General features: G+C 44.7%; 1 protein-coding gene across 1 annotated transcript; it reads right to left on the reverse strand.

Moving 5' to 3' along the window:
- On the reverse strand, window positions 1–24,099 carry LOC141463518 (histamine N-methyltransferase-like). Its single transcript, XM_074145974.1, has 8 exons — window positions 23,964–24,099; window positions 18,391–18,566; window positions 15,163–15,359; window positions 14,157–14,209; window positions 10,612–10,719; window positions 6,917–7,047; window positions 6,231–6,324; window positions 1–1,835 (listed from the first exon to the last, which is right to left on the reverse strand). Exons 3-8 carry the CDS (start codon window positions 15,297–15,299, stop codon window positions 1,480–1,482), a joined length of 879 nt encoding a protein of 292 aa, XP_074002075.1. The 5' UTR covers window positions 15,300–15,359; window positions 18,391–18,566; window positions 23,964–24,099; the 3' UTR covers window positions 1–1,479.
- Between the last annotated feature and the right edge of the window lie 1,053 nt (window positions 24,100–25,152).

The following is a 25,152-nucleotide window of genomic DNA, read 5'->3' on the forward strand; positions in this document are numbered from 1 at the left end:
AAAATCCACTGGAATTAATATTTGACCAGTAGGAGAAGTTTGTGTTTCAAACAAGTGACTCTAAAATGAATATAAACAGTTATTAATGCCCAATATGGTCTCTTGTAAATCACTTCAAAACTTTAATAATCTATATTGTATTAGAAATGTATATGCAAAAAAAAAAAAAATATATGCGGCTTCTTCTGAAGTTTTTACATTTTACATTAATTTCTTGCAGCTAAAGCATTACTTGAAGTAAGCTATTTCAACCCTGAATCAAATTATTTCAATGGCAGAAATCCCACCTGTCCCACCAGATAAACTGCGTATTCAGACTATTAAATGCATTCAAGTGACTACATTGTATTCCACCATACATTATGCCTTGTAGAGAGCATAACACTTCTTAAAACCGTAAAATCATTTAGCAAAACAAATGCATCAACTACCAGAGTAGAGACAGCCCCACACGGAGAAAGGACCAAGGGGGTGAAGCACCTCCTTGCTGAACATCCTATACTATATATTGGCCAGATTTACCTGACATGACCCCATTGCAAATGAAACAAATCCCACAGAAACCCATCAGTTTGACATCAGAGTTCACTTTTACATCTTCTGTGTTATGAATCTCACAAGCTATGCATGGCCCTTGCTGCCAGGTCGCAGTGAAAGGCTGCGACCAGGACATTTGTGTGTTTAGCTGAAAACACCCAAAAGCCCTATGTGACAGCCATAGGTGATTCCCAACAAAGGCTTTGCATCAGGGCTCATCAGTGAAATTCACCTCTCCAGGCCACTTGTTACCACTGCCATGCCTCGACCATCTTCAATCCCTTCGCTCTCGCAGTGCCAGTGTGGACCTGTCCACAAATCGCTCTGCAGGTGCAACATCATCAAAATAAAGTGGAAATACATGGGAATGGAAGCAATGCCATTAAATGGAGTTGGCTGTGGAGGCCAGAACAGGCAACCATCGCATGTGAGGAAAGGTGTGAGGCTACTTTTACAGTAACTGGAGGTACAAGACCTTGAAGTCACAGCAAGCTCAAGAGATCCCATTGAGCAGCCACCCAAATGGTTGGTCATTCTGAGCCTCCACTCTTGCCAGCTGCACTGAGAAGTTGGAATATGTTTATTAGGTCTGCAGAGAGTTTTTAAATGAAGATGATGAAACCACATATAGTTCTTTTTTGTAGGAAATGGTCTGGTTTCTAGAGTGTCTGAGTAGATGGTCCGAGTTACATCTGATTATACAATATTCATATGATAAAGGACTATTAACTGCTTAGTGAGTTATACATTCATAGGATAGTACAGAACTTATTGGGTATTAAAGCTCACGTATAACAACAGATACTGATTTCTTAACAGGCTCCAAAAATTACATTCAGTACTGAAGTAAACTAAGACATTTATAAAGTATGAAAAACATATTTCAGCCGTTAACAGTTTGTATCTGATTATTTGCTTTGGATCAAGAAGCAAGAAGTGAACTCACGGCTCAACCACTATCACACCCAGGTTATTATTAAAAACAACCTTCCCATCTCTTTCTGCACTGCATTGAGGCTTTCTTAACTCTTCCATTACCTGACGCTTTAATTCAGGAGGAGCGTTTTTAGAAAACTCATAAGTTTCTGTCAGGAAATCCAGCAACAGCTCCCCATCCTTGTCCCCTTCAATAAAGCAGCTCGTTATGTCCATGTGGGATGGGACTTCGTGGAGCTGGTACTTCAGCCCAGCTGAATCCAGTATCTTTTTCATATCAGCAGAGGAAACGTAACAGCAGAGATCATCCAAAGGGAAAGAAGACCCGTACTTCTTCCACAGTGTTTCCCAGCCACTGGTTCCTGAGAGATAAACCACCAGAAAAATGCTCAGGAATAAGGAAAAACACTATTTGAACAAATTTGTGATCATCTGGGTTTTTTAGCTGTTGTCCTTGTTGTGAATGGGGTCTCTCCAGAGCTGGGACATGTGAACTGGGGCATGGTGGAGCTGGCTGCTGGCCTGCTTCTGTGCCTTGGGGCTGGGCAATCCAGGAGGAGATGGGCATGTTACCTACCCCGGAGCTCCAGCACCTCCCACTGAGCCCCCAGCTGAGGTCAGAGCAGCTCAGTGCACTAAATCGCCCCCTCTTCCACTCCCAACATGCTGCACCCCTCCACTTCATGGACATAAGCAATGTATCTCAGGGACATTCTTCTATAATCCACATGCTGAACACTAGCTATTTAGTACCATCTTCTTGATTTAAACTATTCCCTAGATTTCAGCTACCTCTTTGGAAGACCGAATCTTCTCCTGTTCCTTCACCTAATTACTTTGTGATCAAGCTACATGTGAGTTTCATTGAAACACTTATTACCAGTAAATTGCCACCCTGCTACATGAAAACCTTGATCACATTGTCCTTGCAGCTGGATGTGTGGTGGAGAAGAGGGTGGGATGGACAGAGTCTAATATGAAGCTGCACCATCCTCCTGGCCTTCACCCTTCACTCCCATGACACTCACATGCTGTTGAACATGGTCAATGAGAGGGCTGCCCCTCACCCCAACCAGACCTCCCCAGTGGGACCAGAAGGACGTTTTGGCTGTATATTATTTGGGTGCACAAAGATGAAGGGTGTGAAAGGAAAAGGCTTCTGAAGCACCGCAATCATCTCCAGAACTGAGCCCATGCCAAGCCCATGCTGGTGCACACACCTCTTCTCAAGGGACATTTTACAAAGAATACTGGCTGGGTAAGCTGAAAACTCCCCAGATATGCCTTCACATCTTTATTTCCTCTCACCCTAGATCTGTGATTCAGCATTTCTGCTATAAATCATTTATAAAAGGATCACCCAGAATGACTGGACGGGATGAAAATAACTTGGAGCCTAATGAGAAGCTCTTGAGAGTTATGACTATAAATCTCCGTAACTACTAAAACCGGTTGCTCGGCGGTTTTGCTAATGCTTTATCTGCAAACAGTTATTTATAGTCAAATAAACAGTTTGGTGTTTAGAAGAGAGGCTACAATATTTTCTTTCACCTGGTGGAAATTGAATGCAGAGCACTAATTGCAGAAAATTTGCTGGTGTCAGTGTTGTGTGACTCAGTGCCATCTCTGAGCCGAGCAATTATACACTACCTGAACGAAGCATTATTATAATAGCTCTCAATAGGCTCAGCATATGGCACTACTTTTGTTTTCCAGGCGATGTAAACAGATTTTTTAAATGTGTTAAAAATAACACCGCATAGCTCTTGCAACTCGCCTGCTCTCCCGGCAGGGATGGAGCAGGAGGGATCGTCACCTTCACCGACTGACCAAGCCCTCTCCTATCAGTCTTATTCCCAGACTGGTTTTTAATTAGCACATCCTAATGTGTTTGTGTTGGAGATGACATTACCTTCATTTTCTGAAATGAGCTTTGTTCTGCTTGTCTTTCAGTACCCCTTTTTGCTTCAGTGCTCATTTTCATAACACTTCTTCCTTCCCCTCTCTATACTCTTTTTTTCCCCCAAGATATTCCCTTTCCTTTCCTCTCTACTCTTACAAGCTCTATTCCTCTGTCCCAGTTTGAAGTAAAACAGAACCAATTTTCTGTTCAGTAATTTTACATCTTAGCTAGTCCTCCTCTAACTCTCTGAGATGAACGGCATATTGTGGAGAAAACTGCTCGTTCCCAGAATGATCAGCCCAATGTTTGTGCTCCATGCCAAGGAATGGTGTGCAGAGAGGCCCTTGCTTATACTTATTGCTATAACAACCAAGGGCAGCCGATTTCGTTATTTGCCCCATTAGAGGGTCGGAAATGGAAAAACGTAGAGGGATCACATCTGTGGGGAGGAGTGGACAGGACAGGTGACCCAAACCTGACCAACTGGGGTATTCCATCCCATCTGCCCCATGCTCAGTATAAAGGCTGAGGGATCAAAGGGTCAACTCTCTTTCTTCGCTGGCCGACATCCAAAGAGGACTCTGTCTGTTCATCTGCCTTTGATCCCAATCCATGTGTCCCTGACTCCAGAGCTGGAATCCAGTTCCCATCCGTTGCTGAGTCCAGTCTGGGACTTCCCCAGTGCCTGCCGGTGACGTGACTGTCATCCTGGGAGCTTGATACGGTTTTGTATATATTGTATCTATTTCATTATTTTCTTCTTTTTTATTTTAATATTAATTCTTCATTAAAGTAGCTTAGTTCATTCTAAACTTCTAAATCTCCTTATCTCTTCCTCTCTTCTTTTTTTGGGGGTGGGGGGGAAAGGGGCATCTGTCAGTCTGGTTTTGGTAAATTCGGCTGAAACCACGACATCCTCTCTCCCATTTTCTTGCTGATCCCAGCAATTTCTACTCCATTCTGCTCCATCAGAAAACAGAGAGTCACCTGGCCCAGAGAGGACTTCAAATACTCTTCATGAGTTCATGATTTTCATCAATGTGATTTTTAATCACATTAATTTTGAATAGACTCATGTTCTTCCCTGTATTCACATTTCATGAATATCCAAAGGGACAAGTTAAGCAACTGGAAAAGAGTTTCAATTAATTTCATGCAGGTAATCAGCAATAGAATGATACAATGATAGAATCATAGAATGGTTTGGGTTGGAAGGGACCTTAGAGATCATCTAGTTCCAGCCCCCCAATCTATTGATATTGATGATCTATTCTCGTTCAGCCAAAGAACCAAAACAGTAACTCAGATGATTTAAAATACAGATTTCTTGTACTGAACTGCTTGAAAATACTTTAAACCAAAAACATTTTGAGAAAAACAATTTGAATAAATTCAGGTTCAGAGAAGTGTCACTTTGCTGTGGACACTTCATGAACGTAAAAAAGGAACCTCATCAGACACATTACAGTTTGCAGATATGGCCAAATTCAATAAAAAATTAAACTTGAGTCTCTGAAAAAACAACACTTAACATCACTGACAAAACTATTGGATGTGACTTTACACATGGCTTGTGAGGCAAATTAAAGGCTTTCTAGAGTCAAATTAGACCCCACCATTGCAGTATCTCTAGCATACCTTGTCCACAGTATTAAAAGGTTGTCGTTTACCCTGCTCCGGCATTTTCCTGCTGGATAGACCACAGAGCATCTCTTTGAGATCTGAAACAGCCTAAGAATGCTGTTTTCCACCCAAAATGATGATATTAAGGAAATGGGCAGTTTGAGAAGAAAATGAACCATATGTGCTCTAACACCTGCTGTATGGCACAGCCGAGCCCTGTCGTAGCCGTTTGCTTAATGCCGCAAGTCTCGGGGAGCGAGATAATGCGATGTCCAGCCTGAAAAGCCTTTTACAGAAAATAGCAGAGGCTGAAGGAGCTGCTGTGAGCCAGAGCCGTGGGACAGGGCTCTCTGCTGCCACCCATCAATGTCCAGGCGGTAGGATGGGAAGGGCAGAGGGCACAAGAAAGGCATTTTGTGCCCACGGCACAGGTTTGCGGGCTCACAAAGCCTTCAGTTTTACAACCTGCAGCACGGAACTGCACAGGGAACACTGTGAATGTTGGAGTGGGTCCAGAGGAGGGCCATGAAGATGATCAGAGGGCTGGGGCACCTCTCCTATGAAAACAGGCTGAGAGAGTTGGAGCTGTTCAGCCTGGAAAAGAGAAGACCCCAGGGAGACCTTATTATGACCTTCCAGTACCTAAAGGGGCTACAGGAAAGATGGAGAGGGACTTTTGCAAAGGGCAGGTAGTTAGGATGAGGGGTAAGGGGTTTAAACTGAAAGGAGGGAGATTTCAGTTAGACATCAGGAAGAAATTTTTCACTGTGAGGGTGGTGAGACACTGGAACAGGTTGCCCAGAGAAGCTGTGGATGCTTCGTCCCTGGAGGTGTTCAAGGCTGGGTTGGATGGGACTTTGAGCAACCTGGTCTAGTGGGAGGTGTCCCTGCCCATGGCAGGGGGGTTGGAACTCGATGATCTTTAAGGTCCCTTCCAACCCAAACCATTCAATGACTATCATTCTATGAATTCATCAGTCTTCACATTACTCTGACTTAACATACAGGTGTCTTGTTTATACGTCTCAGATATAGTTGGCATGCAGACTTCAATGGGTTTAGGGGAATGGATACTGTTTATTACTTAGCCAGTTCACCTTTATTGGTGATAAAGGATATTTCAAATAAAAACGTCAATTCGTTTCTAGCTGGCCTGTGTTGGGCTTGCAGGAACCCCAAAAGTCCTCATGGCTCTTGCCTGACCAAGCAGCGCTAGTGGGGCAGCTCTCACCTGACACCAGGATGATGAGGAGCTTTGCCTGTGTTTCCAGGAGGCTGTGGAAATACCGCACAGTCGCTGGGATGTCCTTCACATAATAGAGCATCTGGAAAGAGCACAAATGCTTACAGAGATACGGTGTAGTCCTGGTGGATATTATAACAGGAACCACTAGGTAAAAGGAACCAAATGGGGCCAATCTTGACAGAAGAGCAGCGGGACAATGAGACACATTAGTACAATGCTGGGCAGTGGGCTCACGCTGCAAGCTTGGGACTGTCACTGCCTTCCCCACTCTCCACCTCTCCCAGGACCAAGCTCATGTTCATTCATTAACCCGAGATAAAAAGACTTGCCTTTCTTAGCACTGAAGATGTCTTGTAACAGCTTCAGTAAACTTGGAAATACAAAGGCAATTTCACAGAGAGGACAAGGAGCTTTGAAAACACTAGTTAAAATGTATTTTTAGTTGACTGCCACCCACAGCCTAGTTAATAGGACCACTGTGCTCAAAGTTGCTTTGCTGTAACTCATCTTTCTTTTTTTTTTTTTTGCAGTTCACTTATGCTTAAGTACTTTAAATTACAGGGAAGTAAACTCACCTTTCTTCCCCTTAGAGTGGATAATGAGGTCACATACTTCATGCGTACTTTTAACAGCCAAGTTTTTGACAACATTTACTTTGCAGAGTCTTTTACCTGGATCATGTGAATGAAGTCCCATTTTTTAGGCTTCTTTTCTGCATTCATTCGACTTTCAAATTCATAAGCTGTCTCTTCATGCCAGGTAAACTTTACGTTCTCGAGGTTTGATGTCTTAGCCACACGCTCTGAAATACAGGAGAAGGCAGGACAGAGTTATCTCAATTGCAAATATGGGACGGATTTCCATTCAGAGCTTTAATACATCCAAAAGTCATATTTAGGCAGAGAGTTTTGGTACCAGTTTAACACAGCAGTGTAAGGTGTAAAACCTTGAGCCCATATGTGAGAAGGGGGCTGTAAAGGTCTTTGTAGGATGAATTCTTAAGAGGGTCTGATGCTTTAATCTTTGCACCCTCATTTTGGCTCCTCCAGTCTTTACCTGATTAAAAACAAAAAAAAAGAAAGAAACTCTTCCCCATGACTGGCCCAAGCTGCATTAGAAGATGTTGGCTGGGATATACAGTTACGAGGCAAAGAGGAGCACATTTCATGCTGAAATGGAGAAGAGCTGATGGCCCTTTCGCTTCAGTGCCATGCAAGACCCACACGGCTGAGCAGAAGCCAGGTCATGGCAAAGGGTTTTCCAGAGACTGAAAAAATAAATACAGGGGCTCGAGAATGGATCAACGGGATTGTGTTTTGGAGAGAAAGCACAATTACAGGCTTGAGAAGGGCAGAAAAAGGAAATGGCTCATGTGTCATAGAGATGGGAGATAGAGAGGGAAGGAGCTTTGTTTCATGGGCAAGGACCTATCTCTTGACATTTGGCTTCTGCTGTGTTCAAATAATTATTCAAAAACCCACAGTTTTGGCCAAATTCTTCAGGTAAAAGGGGTAACAGTGTTTTAAAGCAAAGATTAGTATAGAGAGTGACACATGATGTGTTTTCAGACCTCAATACAATGAGCATCCAGCAAGTGAGGAAAGCAGAAAGCTGGAGAAGTGGATTCAAGGAACAAGTTATACCATGAGCCTAGCTCAACACTGCATTTCTCTGCTTTTATGGGAGCAAAACTGAGGGATGATTGCATATTTTAGGGGCTGCTGGAATACTAATGTCTATCTGCTGGCATATGGAGCTCGTCGCACTGCGCTCCTGCCAGGCGCTCGGGATTGCTCCAGGACAAAGCTGGCCCTGATGCCATTCCTGTGCTTCGCTGGAGTTAACATAAATTTAAAACTTACATGGCCCAAAGGCAGACTGAGCCTTAGCTACAGAACACATGTTCAAACCAACATGATTTGCTACGACCAGCGCCTTTACACCACTAATCACAATGTTTCTCCTTTTGGGCTCTGATTAAGACATATCCCCGTCGGACAGATGAGAAATGCTCCATCAGTGCTTATCTCCTCTCTTTTATGGCTGGAAATGGGCCACCCCGTTCGGAGGCTGCTGCTGTTACTCTGTTCACTTCCATTTATCAGTCACTGGCCCCAGCGCTTGCAGTTCAGATTTAATTTGCTGTTTTAAACTCGGGCTTCATTCAGCAGCAGTTGATATCACCATCACAAATAATCTGGTGCAATCTGGTTCAGTTCAATTGCTAGACAGTCTGCGAGGAGACATTGGGAAGAAAACTGAATAGCTTGCTGGAGCAGGCTTTTAAAGTCAACATTTCAGAAAGGGCAAGCTCATTCTGATTATGGGAAGTTTATGTCCAAAGATTCATCTGAAGCCAAAACGCATCACCTTAACCATTTTGAAAAGTTTTCCTTAATTTTCTCCTGGATTCAACTCAGATTGTTGTCAGGGTCAGAAGCCAGTCGTGTGCCCTTGACAGGTGCCATTGCAGCCAGAATGCCTGCAGTTGTGCTGTACCATGCAGGCAATGGCAGCACAGCTCAGTTGTGGGGCCACCAACACTCCAACCATGGTCACCAAGGGACTTCACCTGGTCATGGACCAGGAACGAAGGAAAGCCACAGCCTGGCCACGGGGCTTTGAGGAGAGGCTCCATCATACGATGCAGTCTAAGATAAACCTCAGTTTGTCATCACTGCATGTCCCAGTAAGAAGTTTCTCTTGTGAGCTTGCCTTCTCCTTCCCAAGCAGAAAGTATCTGGTTAGGCATAAAACATAACTACTGAATCCTCAGAGGCACAGATAATGTTTCCAATTCTCCCCGGAAAATCTTAGGGCTCAGAAACCTAATTAATGATACATACTGGGGACATGATTAATTACCAAATAAGAAAGTTTAAAGAAAGAAATTCAGATGAATATTTCATTTCTAGCTTAGCATAAAACTTAAAATAAGGACAACATCTTATATTTTCTTTAACTTTCTTCTGCAAAGAAACTCGCTGAAGTAGGATAGGACTTCCAGTTAACTGGTGGTAGGTGGTGAAATCACCAGGAAGATCCACTGCAAATCCAGTCCCACATAGCTTATGGTCCACAGCCCTGACAGGTCAGAAATGCGATGTGCCAGTTCCCAAACTGTCTTAGAGCAGATGCTCTGTTGCTCATCCTTCACCATCTCAGCCTTGAGCAATGTAAAAGCTACTGGGATTTTGCACAAACCATCTTTTCAAAGATCAGGTCCATGTAATACAGAGGCAGATATAAAAAAAATGATGTATTTCTTGGGAGCCCTTGGTGTTTCCAGTGACTCTGAACTCCCCCACTGCAGGGAGAAAGGGATTGTTCCTTTTTTTTTTTTTTCTTTTTTTTTTTTTTTTTTTTTTTTCTTTTTCCCTTTGACTTCCACAACTTCCTTAATACTGGGATTGTTTTGCTTTTAAGGATTTAAGCAAGATTAAGAGTTGGAGATTCGCAGTGTGGTTTTACAGTCTGGTATTTACTATATTTTGGAGCATTTCCAACAACGCAGACTGCTGATGATGTTCATTCATTACTGCCACATCCATTCAGCAACCTCTTTTTGTCACGGTGTGCTCTGCTCCGGGCTGCTCACAGCCTGTATGGAGTAGCTGCTGTCACCTCCATACAAGACCATAATTACCTGCTAAGGTAAAGCCTGGCAGGTGTTAATCCAGTGATAATCAAACTGTGGATTGATATTTAATGCTCGCTTTGTAGGGCAATTTGACCAAAACACCCCTGCTTTAGTTCAATACTCCTTGGAAAATGCTTGGCTTTCCTTCATGAATGTCGTTCAGACCTTTGGGCTGGTGGAAGGAAACAAGCTCTAAGCTATGGAGCACACAGCAAAAATCTTCCCTCTCCATTTTACTCTCCTTTCCATGTTTTCTATTCAAAGGATGGTAACTAATTTAGTGCAAGACTTTGAGATTTATCTATTTGTTATTTGGAAAAGATTTTAAAGAGATGCGAGAATTACCATGAGACACTAATATTTTCCCTTCAATGTTGAGGAAGGATCCTGATTCAGTGCAAGTTGAAGAAGAAAAAATTTATGAAGCATGGGGATTTTACTCTGTTCCCATACAATCACCCATCAGTTCCCACTGCTTTTAAAGTCTGTCTAGTCCAAGTGTTTGCCGTGGAGAGTTCTTTGCAGTGTGAGAGACTAAGATTTTAATGAGACACTGAGCATTGTTGAAAAGCAATGATGGCAAAAAAGCAGAAGACAGTGACTTTTTAAACTTTTAAGAGCCAATTCCAACAAGAAAGCATTTGAATGTGGGGTCATCCAACGTTCAAGTCTTTTAATGCATTTAGAGTACTTAATGTAAATTTAATTCATTTAATGTAAAAATACCTTTGTACTTGGAGATTTGGTCAGCACTTGGCTCTATCACATCGTTGTTGATGGTGACCCCTGGATATCTGGCTTGTACCTTTGAGAGGATCAGCAGGTCAATCTCACCTAGGGAAGCAGGCGACATGAAACACAAGATAAAAGCAAAGCTCGGGCAGATGTTATCTTCACCATCATCACATTCCCAGTTTTGAAGACTGATGCCTGCCTTTCCTGTACAGAAGAGGTACCACCCCAGCACAATGTAGCTGCTTTGTATTCTCAGCAGATTGCCACTGAGGGTTTAGCTCTAGGATTTGAGAAAAATTTAAGTATCAGTCCCAACCATCTTCATTCCTCCTCTTTGACTACCACCACCAGTGCCAAGGGAAAACCAGACACAGTCATGCACGTATTTTCTGGGCACGGCCTAACCTCCCAGGGAAGACCCTAAATGACTCTGACGGTGCCAGTTCTGATGGGCCCAAGTCACCAGCAAACCTGGCAGGATTTCTGTGGAATCAGTGAGATCATTTTTAGCCAAGTGTCTCACTGCTTACCAGGTCATGTGGGTGAGGGAGCAGAGAATATGTGTTTACACTGGACTCAGAAACAACATTCATGTCTGTTTGTCTTCAGTGTCCTGTGACTTTTTCCATAAGTACAATGAAGAGCTCACGTACCATCTATGTTTATCTAACCCCTGTTTACAGAATACCCCAGAGCTGACTGTACTTTCTTTGTGAGGAATAGTTCTCTCTGGACACCGTTCAGGCCAGCTGCAATTATTTTACTGCTGGAAGTACCAATAAACCCAACATTTCAAAATTTAAAAAGACGTGCCATCGCTCTTGGCCACCTCTCCCCACCCACAATATAGGAAGCTCAGGGAGATGATGCTCCCAACTGAATCATGGGTCCAGGGACAATATTGTGCTACCTTGCTTAGCTTTCTTGTGACTCAATTCTGCTTATTGTGCTTGAATAAATTTTAGGTGGAAAAAATAATAAAAGAATAAATTAAGATAGAAAGAGTGAAGCAGAGGTGAATAATAGACCCAATGGTCACATTACAGACAAATATTGAGCTTTGTCCTGAAAGATGTACTTGTGCATGCACACAACTCCACCTTATAAAATTCCCTACAAATGAACAAAATTATGTACTGACTGGAAGATCACCCAGCAAGCCCTGACGGCCAGAGATGCCCTTGCTGAGGGGCTGTGGGTGAGTGCTCCCATCATATTTACATGGCCTCTGCCCATCCTTATGATTTTCAGTGCCCCTGAGTTCCCACCACTTCAGCGTTAGCTCCATTATACAGAAGATTTGAGGTATAAAAGGAAAGTGTTTGGTGTAAATAGTTGTAATGTGTTCCCCAGAGCTCAACCCAGCACACAAGGTCCTCCCCCAGGGAGGGTCCTTTTCCCTACAAGGAGCTCTCTGCCTGCTTCAGGCTCCACCACACATCGCCACGCATCAAAATCAGGCACCCCAGCCCAGGTGTCACCTGCTCATTAGCACCCCGAGAATTTAACTTAAAAACTTAGGAAGAGTTCAATTTTTTTAGACTTATGTGTCTTTCTTAAGGCAACTAATAACACCAAAAATTATGTGGCATCTGTGCAAGCACGTTCTTTGAGGGAGTGAAATTGAATTTCTGAAGGAGCAGAAATAGCTGCAGCTTTGCTATCACTGCAAACCCTGTATTCTGTTGAAAAATCAGAGCAAAGCCAGTCGTCTGCAGGCTGCTGTGGTAAAATCCGGGAACACAGAATTTTTAATGAGCTACTGTAATATTTTTGATTTTTGGTTGCTTTACCAACTTCCTGTAAAATGGATTAGCCCTTTGAAAAGGCTGTGCGGGTCCTGATAAAAAAATATTTGAATTTCGTATTTCCATATGCGGCTAGGTTAATATATTCCCTTCCACTCTTCTGCGGCCAAACCACCCTTGTATTGTTTTTAACCAAAAAACCCACCCCTTTGATTCATAATTTAATCCACAGCCTTAATTGACTTCAGTTAGCTCTTTTATATGCAAACAAGTGTCCTGAGGCATTTTACAGTCAAATCTGTGGCAGCTTGCATTATCAACAATTTGGCAATTAGGCTATCCGAATTATTTAAACTCTCCAACACAATTACCTTTTAAAGGCTACCACTATGTTCACCATTAAGTTTCTAATTAAACATTTTACGTAACGGGATAGTTTATAGCACAGTTGCTACTTTATAGCGGCGTTGATGACTTTTATGGTTTTTAAAGGTACAGAGTGCTGCGCGCTGGAGTGTGAACTTAATAAGGCAGAGGCTGTAGGCGAAGGCAAGCGCCGTAGATGGGTGGGTGTAATGGGATATGATGTGACATTAAATGGTTTGCTTGTCTCTTGAGGTGGAAAAGTGGAAAGGAAATGCTTTCTTTCCGTGCTCCCTCCCTGTGAAGCATAGGGGCGGATGGGGCCAGGGCAGCTCCCTCGCCAGGGTTAGCTGGGGGAATTTGGGATTTTGGTCCCTTCTGACCCCACCAAGGACCCACGGTGGGAACAAGCCAGTAGGGTTTCTGTGGTGTTGAGGGTTTTTTTACATCACAAAATGAGCTTTGTCTGCACGTTATTGACTGAATATCCATCATGCTAAGCTGGAGTTACAGAGTTAAGGACCTCACTAAGTAAAGTGTTCCTGTTAAAAAACAACATTTCTTTTGGCAGAAGAATGGTTTCTCTTGTTTGGAGAGCAATGTTCCTACTCTGTCACACTGTTTGTTTTATAACTAACACCCACCATTTACATACAATTATTTTTACATATTAGGAGAGATAACAAAGCTGAGATTAGTCTTTGGAGAAGGTAGGACTAAAGCATTTAACCTGAATTGACTGTTCATGTAAAATTTAAGTTTGATCACTTAATGGGCAGTGCAGAATTAGAAAACATAGGCTTTAATTATGGGGGAACTTAAGCAAGATTTTAATGAGAAGAAGCCACTTGATGTTATTGGTATTGTTTTTCCACCCAGTGAACTTCAGATAAGGGACTTGTTTCTTCTGTTTTCTTCTGGATTTCTTCTGGAGCTTATGTTCAGCTCCAGTGATTTGGGGGACAGTAGGTCCAGGGGGCAAGTTGTGCATTCACGGTGGTCAGAAAGTACAGGCAAAACAGAGACAGGAGGCATCAAGAATGGGGAATTACGGCATCAGTAAATAGTTCCAGTGGAGAGTTATTAAAATGTAAGTAAAAATTTAGGATTATGACATTTTTTATGACATATTAGGACATTATGGCGTGCTTTTTTTGCATAGAAACACAAAGGGGCAGTTCAAGCCTTTCTCTGCCCTTGAGAAGTGACGGTGCAGGAGGGTTCTCGTGGAGGACATACAAGAATCAGGGTGGGGAGGCACGAGCTGTTTTCAGACAATGTGACCACACACCAGCTAACACCATCTGTCCCCTGGAGCTGACTTTTCAAGATTTATTTCCCACTCTGCTCCTTTCTGCAATTTTTAATCCTCTATTCTTTGAAAAGGAAGGTAAAACCATATCAATAGTGAAGTCCATAGCATACCTGCTCCACCACCAATGCTTAGAATATTGATTGTAGACTTCCCGTTTCCGATACTGAAAAACATTATTTATACATTTTAGGAGAGCTACCCAGTAGAGAGTGTCAGACACATCTTGTGAAGTGCTGGAGATCCCATGAAGGCTAAAATCTGCAGGACAAAATCAAATGAAATGTGTGTATGTACAGGCATGGCTGTGAGCTGGCAGGAGGGATCACATTCAGAACTCTGCTCTTTGGAGATTCCCAATTTCCTATTTCTATTTCCTATTTCCTATTTTGGCAATTTGTAGAGGATTTCTGGTTTTATGAGTGCATATAAAGTAGCAGGTACATGCCTTCTCTATGTCTGTGCTTGGAGGACCAGAAACCCCCCGGGGTCTGGACTAGCAGCTTAAAAATTTTTTGTAGAAGTTTTACATTTTGCAAAGTGGGAAGGGAGAGTGGGGAGCGTAACATGCTTAAAATCCCTTAGCGAGGCTCTGGAAGAGCCATAAAACCCTGAGCCCAGAGCAGGGCCTCCCCAGAGCCAGGACTTGGCCCCAGCTGCCTGCTGCCCTAGCCAACCCAAAAAAGCAAGGGGTCCAGCGAAACACACACACCTTCAAGCAAAGCAGGAGTGTTATTTACACATACTAGAGAGAGCCTAAATATTAACTGAAAAGGTCAATTTTTAAAAGATGTTTTCAGTCAAACAATGTTAGAACGTAATAGCTGTTATTGCATTATTCACGTGTTAGAGTTCATTCAGGGTAAGCTATATTTGCATGCAAGGAAACAATTCAGCCTTATCTCCTCCCTGCTGGGCAGGCTCCATCCCGACCAGCAGCCGTTCCGTGGTGTGTGCAAATGAAATCTCCAGCCAAGCCCTATCAGGCACCCACAGACGGGGCGGCCGGCGGGGAACAGCAATCTGCCTCTCACAGGCAGCCCCCCCACAAGCCCGCCCCCACCATGGGACCATGCCCCGGGGTTGTCCTTCAGCTCCATGCGGTCACCTCCACGTTACCTGTCTATCACGGCCGGCAGCTGGCTCTCCACAAACTCCTGCATGCTCTGGTGTTCCGTCGACTTCGCGAGGAAGAGGCGGAAAGACTGGAGGTACCTGGAGGGGTCGATGAGCAAGTTCCTCATGGGCGATGCCATGCTGGGGGTCGGAAGGGCGCAGGAGAGGACAGGTTGCTCCTTGCAGCTCTTCTTTCAGACCTAGAGAAGGAATAACAAATGCAGGTGAGGTAAAAACCAGCATGCGCCTGGATTTTGTTCTGCGTTACTGGACTTTGCTCCACGTCCTTGGCCCCGCTGCTGCACTTTTAAAAGTATTATGCAATTTTGCGCTAGAAGCTGTAAATCGGGTTTGAGCAGCAAAGGGTGATCTATCACCTTTAATCTGCGCAGAAGAAATGCCAGAATTTTTTAACTGTGCTGACACGGGGCTCTGTTAAAACCCAGTAAAAGGGTCTTGAGACGGTTCTTAAATAAAAGAAAAATTCCCTCATTTCTTGAAGGCATGGAGAGACTCCAAAGATTTGGTCTGGATTAGAAGGAAGTGCAACACGCACCTCCAGAGATGCTGGCAGATGTCTCTGTTTTTTTTTTAATCTTTTGATGTTCTTAAAGGGAATGCTGATGGTGGAGTGAAAACAATATAAACCTTATAAATGCACTCTTTATTTTTCTAGTTCCTCTGAAGATAATGGTATAATTCCCATAGGCTAGGTAGTTAATTCATGAAAGCCACGTGAGTTACTGGACTGGATGTTGTGCTAAACCTGGCTGACACAGAGTCGGGAGCCGGGGAGACGGAGTGTGCTACCAGGAAATGTTGGGTTGTACCTTGAAAAGTGCACAAAGACATTTTCATCCCCTCTAAAATTGCAGTTTAAGTCCATCATATCTTGTCCAAACTGGCAAGGAGAAAGAATTCCTTTTCCTTCTTGCAGGTCCCAGGCTTAGTGCCCAGACTGCATCTCTTACCATCAGATCTGACTTCCCCGCAGAGGTTACGTCCCAGCCACCTCTCGTTATTTTTATTGCTCCCTTTGGACTGTCTCCAGCCAAACCCTGTTGTTGAAGTGCAGCAGCCAAGAGTGAAAGGTGAGATCCCGTTGAGATCCCCCAGCTCCCAGCACAGCCGGGACGGCTCCCCTCCCCTCAGCGCGATCCCACGGACCCTGCATTTTCTCACCAGTGACCACTGAAATACAAACCATGGGTTTTGCTCGGGGATTCTTTCCAAAGTACTTCTCCTGTCCCTTCAAATAATAATTCTGTCCTCCGTTGTGCTCCCAGTCCCTCCCAGCTGCACATTGAACAACAACAGCCTCATCCCTCCCCCACATCACAAACAGAAACACGAAAGAGCATTGGGCTCAGGTTCATACTTGTCATTATATCCCTTTCTGGTGGTGAACTGCTGATAATTTTTCTGACCAACTGTGCGACCGGTTTCCCACCCACCCAATAGCTGTCTTGTCAAGGCCACTTCTTCCTTGCTTGCTTATGAGAAAGTCACACAAGATGGTGCCAGCCCTAAAGCCTCTGCATAGGAACGCCTCCTTCTCCCCTGTGTGCTGGAACAATTACACCGCCAGCAGACAGACAGACTTGGGAAAATTTCTCCCTGGCATCTCCATGTTGCCTGTCCATCCCCTTATTCTCTTTCTGGTGCTCACTCCTTTTCCAAGGGGGGCGTTTCTAGGCACAGCCGTCATGCTGAACAGCTGCAATTCCTCTGGCTCCTCTTCCATCCCTCTTTTCAAGGATAACATGAGCTGCTTGGCTTTGCTCACCTTCCTTGCTGCTCAAGCCAACGATAACATCTGACTCGTGACATGTTTTGGTTTTGCATCCCATGAGCCACATCTCTACAGGTCCCAAAGGTTCCCCCAGGAGGACGCATTGCGAAGGATGGTGGTGATGCACCTCCTCCAGCGCATGCTGCTACCAGAGCCATTAGGTCAGTTAGTAGTGCCTGTTAATTGGCAGTCCCAAAGATCAGCAGCAACCTCCAGAGCAGGACACAAGGTGGGATTTTCCACCCATACCACGACCAAGGCAGACCCTGTGCCCTCCCTCTCAAACAGCAAGGGTGATTTCAAGGGGAAAAACAGCAAAACCAAGTATCTTAAACAACAACAATGATGAAAAGGGCCTAGTAACAAGTAGATGGGAGAGCTTTAAAAACTTTCTTGTGTCCCGGATGCCCACACTGCCTTCCTGGCTCAGCCGACACGTGTGAGCCTCAGACGGGCACACTGACATCCTCAGATCCTTTTCCCACATGACCAGCACTCAAATCTCCAGCAAAATCTGAATTTACCTGTGGAAACCAAATATAAATTTTGCCAGAGAAAGTAAGGAAGCAAACACCTGGGTGTTTGTACAGTGGGTGAGAATTACTCTCTGCTAACCCACCCAGAAAATAAAATGGTATATTCCTTGTTTACCCATTCCTCTGCTCTGCCCAGCTCCTCACTTTTTACTTTAAGTGCATAAAGAGGCTTTGTCATTTGCCACTAACATATTTTACTACCTTCAATCTTGAAAAGAAACATTTTGCAGTTAATAAGAGGAGATTTAGATAATCAACCTTTTTTCTATGCCTCCCTCTACTTCCGATGATTTAATTTGCTGACATCCCCTACTCGGTGGTTTCTAATGAGCAGCTGAGATTCATTTCCATGTTAGGTGCAGCTCAAGGAATTTGTCTCATTTGTTTCATTATGCTTTTGGCTGTTGAATTTGCCCCATTTATTTTATTATGTGTTTTGCTGTTTGAACTGCAGCCAGTTGACTTTAAAAATAAGTAAAGAAAAGGAAGAAAAGGATTTTTCCTGTAGCGGGCTGATAGAAACTTTTGGGTAATAATGTTCACTTGGGCATGTTCCCTTCAGTGATAATCCAAATTTATACGTAGCTCGCTAAAAAGATTGAGGAGTTTCCGGAACGGATTCTGTGTTTACACTGCGGTTATTTGATCCGCCCCTGGTTTGCACCGGCACTAGCAGAATTAAACCTGCTTTAAACTCACCCTAAAACTCTTTAAACCTTCCCCGTGAAGCCAGAAAAGAAAGTGAGGGTGCCCTCAACCGTAAACTATTTGTAGCAGGAGCTTGGGTTTATCAGCACCGGATTACGGCTCGTCGCTGAACGCCGGCAAAGCAGGGATCCCTCTTGGAGGAGTTTAATGCAATCCTTTAAAGCTCCTGCTTTTCTCGTGAGCAGCCGTACTTACGTGTGAGTGGTCGGTACCTCCCGGGGCTGCGGGTTCCCACGGTGCGATGCCGCTGCAGTGCTCGGGACACACCGCCACCCACCTTCCCAGCGGCTTCTGCCGTCCCACCCCCGGGGACGTGGCAGCTCAGAGGAGGTTTTGCTGCCTGAGGAAGGAGCAGGCGACACCGTAACCTCCTGCAGAGGCAGAGGGGACAGTTGAAACCCTGCCCGCCCTGTCCCAGCCGGCGCCCCCCCAACGTGGACCCCGCCAGCTGTCCCCCCTGGACGCAGCTGGCATGGCCACCAACACACCGGGAGCTTCCAGACGCACAGCTCTATCAACGTGTTAATTAGAGTTTGGATGAAAAATAAAGCCCTGCCGCTGGTATATAAGAAATGCGACTCTTGACAAATTGGAAATAGTTGTCTCAGCGTGTGGCACTCAGCAACGTACGGTATCATTTACAGTTTGCCTATACAAGTCTACCGTTATAGATTACTTTGCTTTTTAGCTGGTTTTCTTGACAGCAACTGAGATTTTGCTTATCCCTTACCTGTCCAGGGATTAAGCTATGGGAAGCATTTTCCAAGTTGTTCTTCCAAGCCCTGTTAGGAGTAGTTTTATCCCAGGGAACACAAGCATAACAAAAAGCACTGACTCATGCCTGATATCACTCTTTGGTGTTCAGAGCCTTAATAAAATATTTGCCTTGTGTGTGCCTCAAATTATTCATTGTTCCTTCATGTTTAGTGAAAAATAATTTTTTTTTGAAGTTACATGAAGAAGTTTCCCTTCCAGACTTAGGTGGAGAAATGAACTGCTCATGGAGAAATGAACTGTTTCACATTGCAAAAGTCATATAAAATAATACCAGTAATATTAATAATCGTGCTTTCAAAGGCACAGTTACAGGAAAAAAGGCTGTAGTTTGACATTTAGCTGAAAGTTTACCAAAATAAAGATTCCATATCAACAGTTAAAATTGTTCAGCTAGAACGATGACTTTGTGGGAAGGCAACACCCACTGCATTTTTTTCTTTCTCCGTACTCAGCACCATTTCCAAACCACTTGGAGGGAAGGCAGTATGAAGCCCTCCGCCAAGGAACGAGTTGAGAGCTGTGGGGCCACGACATTTCGGTACCTTCTGCTGGTCCCTCGGCAAAAAGGGAGGTCAAAGCCGCACAGGAGGGATGAGCAGCCCCACAACTCTTTTGCCATTTCAAATCGACGATTATAACTTTATTGGCAAGAGGCATTTTAAGGAAAATGAAACCCCAGCTACTCTGTCAGACAACCACCAACTGAGCCAGCTCCTCTTGGCTTGTGGAGTCCCAGAAAATGCCCATTCTTCAGCAACGGCACCCACACAGGCTTCAGTTCCAACCCTCCCCCCCACACCCCAGCAGCAGCAGCTGGGCAAATGCCGTGCAAAGCCCTGTCCTGGCTCCACACCGGTGATAAACACCCCGATCAAACACAACTGAACAGGAAGGTCAGTGTTGTTTTCCCATTTTCCTTTGCAGTTCTGGAAATCCAGATTAATTGGCATCACCAAAGCTGTGCGAGTTGGTCAAAAGAAAATAAACTCAGTGCATCTGGTCCATGCTTTTCTCCCTCCGCAGTCCACTAAAAATGAGCTTTCCAAGTGCCAGTTGCCATTTGATATGAAAGCCTAAGTTTAGAGAGCCAAAAGTAAAAATTACATGCATCTGTTGCTTTTAAGTGCTGTATGAAAATAAAAGATGCTGCTGTTAACTTGCTTCCTTAATTTCCCCTGGAGACACATTCTGCGAGCTTTAAGCCAAATCCCAGCCGTTTCAGTTCGACGTGGGCTCAGCACCGCCCTGGTGCAGGGTAATTTAGGAGGAGGGACACTGTACCATTGCCTAGACCTTACTTTCATTGCCCCCAGCACCTTCCCTTCCCGATGGTGTCTGTATGATGTGCTACAGAGGCACCTGTGCCCAGGGCAGGGCTGTGCCGAGCTGGTGGCAATGAGCCAGCAGAGAAGGGCAGGAGCCAGGGCAGGGGCTGGCATCGCTCCGCAAAATCCTGCAGAGAAGCTCGTCGCACCGCCCTCAGGCAGATCTACGGTTCTGCTCGTTAATGTGGTTTTACACTGTTTAACATCAATATTTAGAAAAGAAAAATCACCTCCCTGTGCCATTTTACCGTGCATCCTCCTATACGCAGCACTGTCCTAGATGGCAGGAGGCCGAGTTATGGAAAGGAGATCCCACAAGCCTTGAGGGCATCAATATTTGGGAAATAATATCTATTGTGCATTAAACATTTCTCTGTCTTGATAGCTCAGGGGACAATACACAACTCTGTACATACTCAGCCAACAGTGACGTTATTAAAAAACAAAGTTGTGATTAAGACAAGTCAACCCAGAAACCTGGCGAGGACCCAAGAAGTTGTCACTGGCCCCTTTTAGGCGAGGCAAGAGCTGGGAACAGTCAACATCTGCAGATTATTTTCCTTCTCTGGAGTACATCTGTGCGGGTTTTGGCTGAAAGTTTATACTCCGGGAAGGAGGAGAAAGGCATGAAATGTTACGGTCTTGGTCCAAATGAATCATTATAATTTCTTCTCCCAGGGACGCTGGGAGCAATGCTGGGAGCAGGCCCTCACTGAAGGAGGAAAGGTGCAGGAGAAGGTGCCCTGCCACACGCTCCTGGGGCCATGCCCAGCAGCAACACCAGATTTCCCATAGGTTGTGCTGATCCACAAGCTCCAACAGCCTCGTCGGTCCCATGGCAGAAGTGGGAACAGCAGCACAAAACTTCCCACTGTAGATTTAGAAGTGTTGTGATGACCGGTTAATCAACTGATGCCTCCAGAGATGAAAAGTGCTACCTAAGTTAACAAAAGAGCTGGGTACAGGCAGGGCATTGGGACCGGCTGCTGGTTACACACGTAAAGGCAGGCACTTACAGGCATAAAGCTGTGTAATCCTGATTTTATCTTGGGATAGGAGCGCTGGATTAGACCACTGGTCATGTGCATGGTTGCAGTGACCCTCGCTTGGGTGAAGATCCATCTCTTTGGAGCAGGGATCGAAGCCTGGAGTCACAGCTGAGCAAAGCTGAGCTTGGAAACAGGCAGGGCATGGATCCGCGTGTAATCTCCTCCCTGCCTTAATACATCCGAGCGTCCAAATTTCATGGGTCAGATCTAGGAAACTGGATTTTCAAGAGGCAGCAGGAGTGGGAAAAGCTGGGCAGGAAAGATCCAATTTCTATCCTGTCACCAGACTTCAAAGCATCTGTAGATGGACCAAATACCTGAGCCTAGAGATCCAGGAGTTTATTGGGCTTACCTCTGGACCTGATTTAATCACATTCAAAGAGCCCGATAAAAGCAGAAGCTAGACGTTGCTTAATGCCTAAAGAATTATTTCTGCTGTCTTCTAATAAAGGACGCTGATGTAAGCTGGAGTTGATAACAAGATCGCTGCGCTGGGGTAGCAAAAAATCTCATTTTACAGGACAACCTAACTGTCAGTGCCAAAGAGCAGACAGGTTATTGCTCATGCTCCTCCAAGGTTACTTTTATTAAAATGGAAATTTCCAAAGCTTTGCATGCACACACACGCGGCCACAGGTGCAGTCATCCCTTCAAGGGGAAGAGGGGCCAGCCACAAGGCCACCGCCCCCGCCCCCCCCCCCCGCCCTTCCTCCTGCAGCTCATTACTTGCAGCCCTTACAAAAGCGGGGTGCCTCGGGGGAACTGTGGCACAGATGTCACTGCCCCAGGAGAAGGGTCCATGTCTTCACAGCCCCCATCCTCACCATGGCTTTGGGGTGAGTTTGACAGGTACGGCAGCTCCAGGTGGGTGCAACGCGCTCCCCCACAACTGCAGCCCATGAATTTGGGTGAGGATTTGCTCTCCCTCCTCAAACCCAGCAGAGGCATCATCGCCTTAAACCTGGGCCTTTCACATTTTGGGCTTCCACAGCTCTTCATGCAAGAGGGCCACAGTACCCCAGCCCCTCTCCAGCACGGCCAGATTCAAACCACTGCAACTGGTTCATCCCTGCAAGTGACCCCCACTCTTGAACAGAATAGAATAGAATAGAATAGAATAGAATAGAATAGAATAGAATAGAATAGAATAGAATAGAATAGAATTTCAGTTGGAAGGGACCTACAATGATTATCTAGTCCAACTGCCTGACCACTTTAGGGCTTACCATAAGTTAAAGCATGTTATTAAGAGCATTGTCCAAAAGTCTCTTAAACACTGATGATAACAAAATAAATGGGGGGGGGGGGGTGGGGAAGGCAAAAATTAACGCCTGGTTGTATTGACACTTTTTGCTGTCATAATACACTGTGCAACTGCAACAGGCCAAGCCTGAACTTGGCTACTGAGAACAATTTATTCCTTTTATCTTCCCAAGTACATCTGAGGAACAGATAAAATTTTCACAAATGTGTGCCTTAGTTAAAACCATTTTGCTTCTTCCCCCTCCCTGAAGTTAATTGAATCAAAGATTGTTTGTGAAATATCTCATTATGGAATACTCCAAACTTCTGGCTTGTAATTAGTGAAACAAATCAGTGCTGACTGAAAAAAAGAATTCCCAGACTGAAAAAAAGAATTTTCAGAGTATTTCAATTAGCAATTTGAAACTGAAATTCTTAATTAAATTAATCTCAGAAAGAAGTTTAAGTTCCAAAATATGTTGGTGAGGAATTTCATTATTCTGTCCAGATTTGAAGGTGGTAAAGGATGGTGAACACCTTCTCCACCTGGTACTCCTTACCAGAAAGAGCTGGTAGAAAGTGGCGCTGCTAGAAGTCACCTGGAGTGTACAGTTTGCATCCTGCAAAGCCACGAGGCAGCAATGGACCAGACGTGAGAACTCCAGCCTCTCATTGCCCCTGAGCGATGTGCAGCTCACTTTTTTCCTTGGGACTTCAAACTCCGCCAAGAAACTAGTTTCTGTGCTGGAGAAGCGTGAAGGACTCGGCAAAGACCTGGCTCAGGTTATTGATGTCATGGGAAAGCAAAATTATGCCAGGGAAGAGAAGCTGGGTTTTCCACTTTGCCACTTTTGCTGCTGATTTAGGTTTTCTACACAGGTATGCATTTTAACAAGAAACATTCATTATAAAAAAGTAATTTTTAGGGCATTTTACCCATATAATAATTTACCCATATAATAAAATATAAATATAATAATAATATAATATAATAATTTACCCATATAATAATTATTTTCTCTTTTCAAGATGTAGTGATACAAGGACAGAACTTCCAGAAATATCCAACTATCTATAAATGAAAAATACCATCTTGGAGATGTTTTTTCAGAGCCTGTCACATAGGGTCACCCCTGGTACTCAGCGGCGCTTCAGACCCGCGTTATTAGGCTGCAACTTGATGATAAAGGCACTAAAGCGATACAGAAGTCGTGCAGCTCTTAATACCTGCTCATGTTTTAAGTCCTTTTCACTTGAAACAGCGATAGTCTGTTATTTATTCCCAAACAGATGGCTCAGAAGACCACTGTCTTTCCGATACCTACACATCATCCCCCTGTGATTGGCACCTTCCGCGTTATTAATTTCCCCTTACCTCCTCCTCTAGCTGTGCCCTAACGAGCTCCTGCCACGGAGAGGATCTGAACGAGCCGCATTTGCAAGCCGACCAACCCAAATTAGAAGGGCTTTCTTCTTGCCCATCTTTGGGAAGCCATCGTGTCCCATTCCCCCCCCCCCTCAACCCCGAGCACATGGCACTGACGTCTGCTGTCACCCCAGCTCTGACACGTCAATGCAGCCGGCGCGGCGTTATTTTGACAACCGGATATTCCACCCGCGGCTCCTCGGCGTGGCTCGCCTGCCTCCTAAATCTCTCTGCTTGAAGCGTAATATTTTTGTGCTGTTCATATCTCTTCCTGCGGGAACTCATGATAAGCTTTTGGAAACGGCTTAGACTCACTCGCTCCCCTCTGATGGCAGGAGCCGCGGACGACTCTCACAGTCGAAATCTTCGCGTTAAGATGACTGTAAAACCATGTATTAGGAGCACTTCAGATGTTTGTAAGCCACCATTCGTGCCAAATTCCAGCATTTAAATTACTCTGACCTGGTAAAGAGTATCCTCTTGACAAAATCTGTTTTATTATCTTTACGTCTATGGGATTCTGGTCTGGATGGAAGCCATCAGTACCAGCGCAGAGGTGGCTTTCCCACCCGGTGTCTCTACAGCCTGGAGACTATACACCACTTTGGGCATTAAATTACTATTTGGACAACCTATATATACTAAGCATCTAAAATGATCCGTATGTCTTTTTGAAGGGTTTCTGCTTGCTGGGACAGAGAAGAGTGTCCTGAATGTGGGGCTTTGCACCCAGCAAGCCCAGTCCCTCCATACCAGCCACTTGACTTTGCCTTCTTTTTTTTTTGCCTTTTTTCTTCCAGCCCTCAAGCCTTTGTCTTTTCTGCCAACTTCATTACAATGAAGTTACATTCTCTCGGGTTATTGATGATGATATCTGTAATAACAGAGGGCCGGCGAGCATCCGGACCGCCTGCGTGGGAAGCCAGTTCAACAACACCCGACTTTCTCAGGGGAATTGCGTGTCCCCAGACCTGCCCGGGCTTTGAGCATAAATGGGAGGAGCAGCTCAGCCACGCTGTTGCTATTTCAGTTGTTCTTCTCCCAGGCCTAACAAAGGGTCAAAGGTGGAGGAATAAGAAAAATAAAGATCAAATACTCCTGCAAGCAGCACGGATGGACACGGAGGGCTGCTCACTGC

Source organism: Numenius arquata, chromosome 3 (genome assembly GCF_964106895.1).
Source record: "Numenius arquata chromosome 3, bNumArq3.hap1.1, whole genome shotgun sequence".
Classification (NCBI taxonomy): domain Eukaryota; kingdom Metazoa; phylum Chordata; class Aves; order Charadriiformes; family Scolopacidae; genus Numenius; species Numenius arquata.

Coding starts and splice junctions, on each gene's coding strand:
- LOC141463518 (XM_074145974.1), bottom strand. CDS start 15,299: ATGGCATCGCCCATGAGGAACTTGCTCATCGACCCCTCCAGGTACCTC. Junction 10,720..14,156: donor AAGCATTGGTGGTGGAGCAG/GTATGCTATGGA, acceptor CTGCTTCCCTAG/GTGAGATTGACCTGCTGATC. Junction 6,325..6,916: donor ACTTCATTCACATGATCCAG/GTAAAAGACTCT, acceptor TGCTCTTTCCAG/ATGCTCTATTATGTGAAGGA.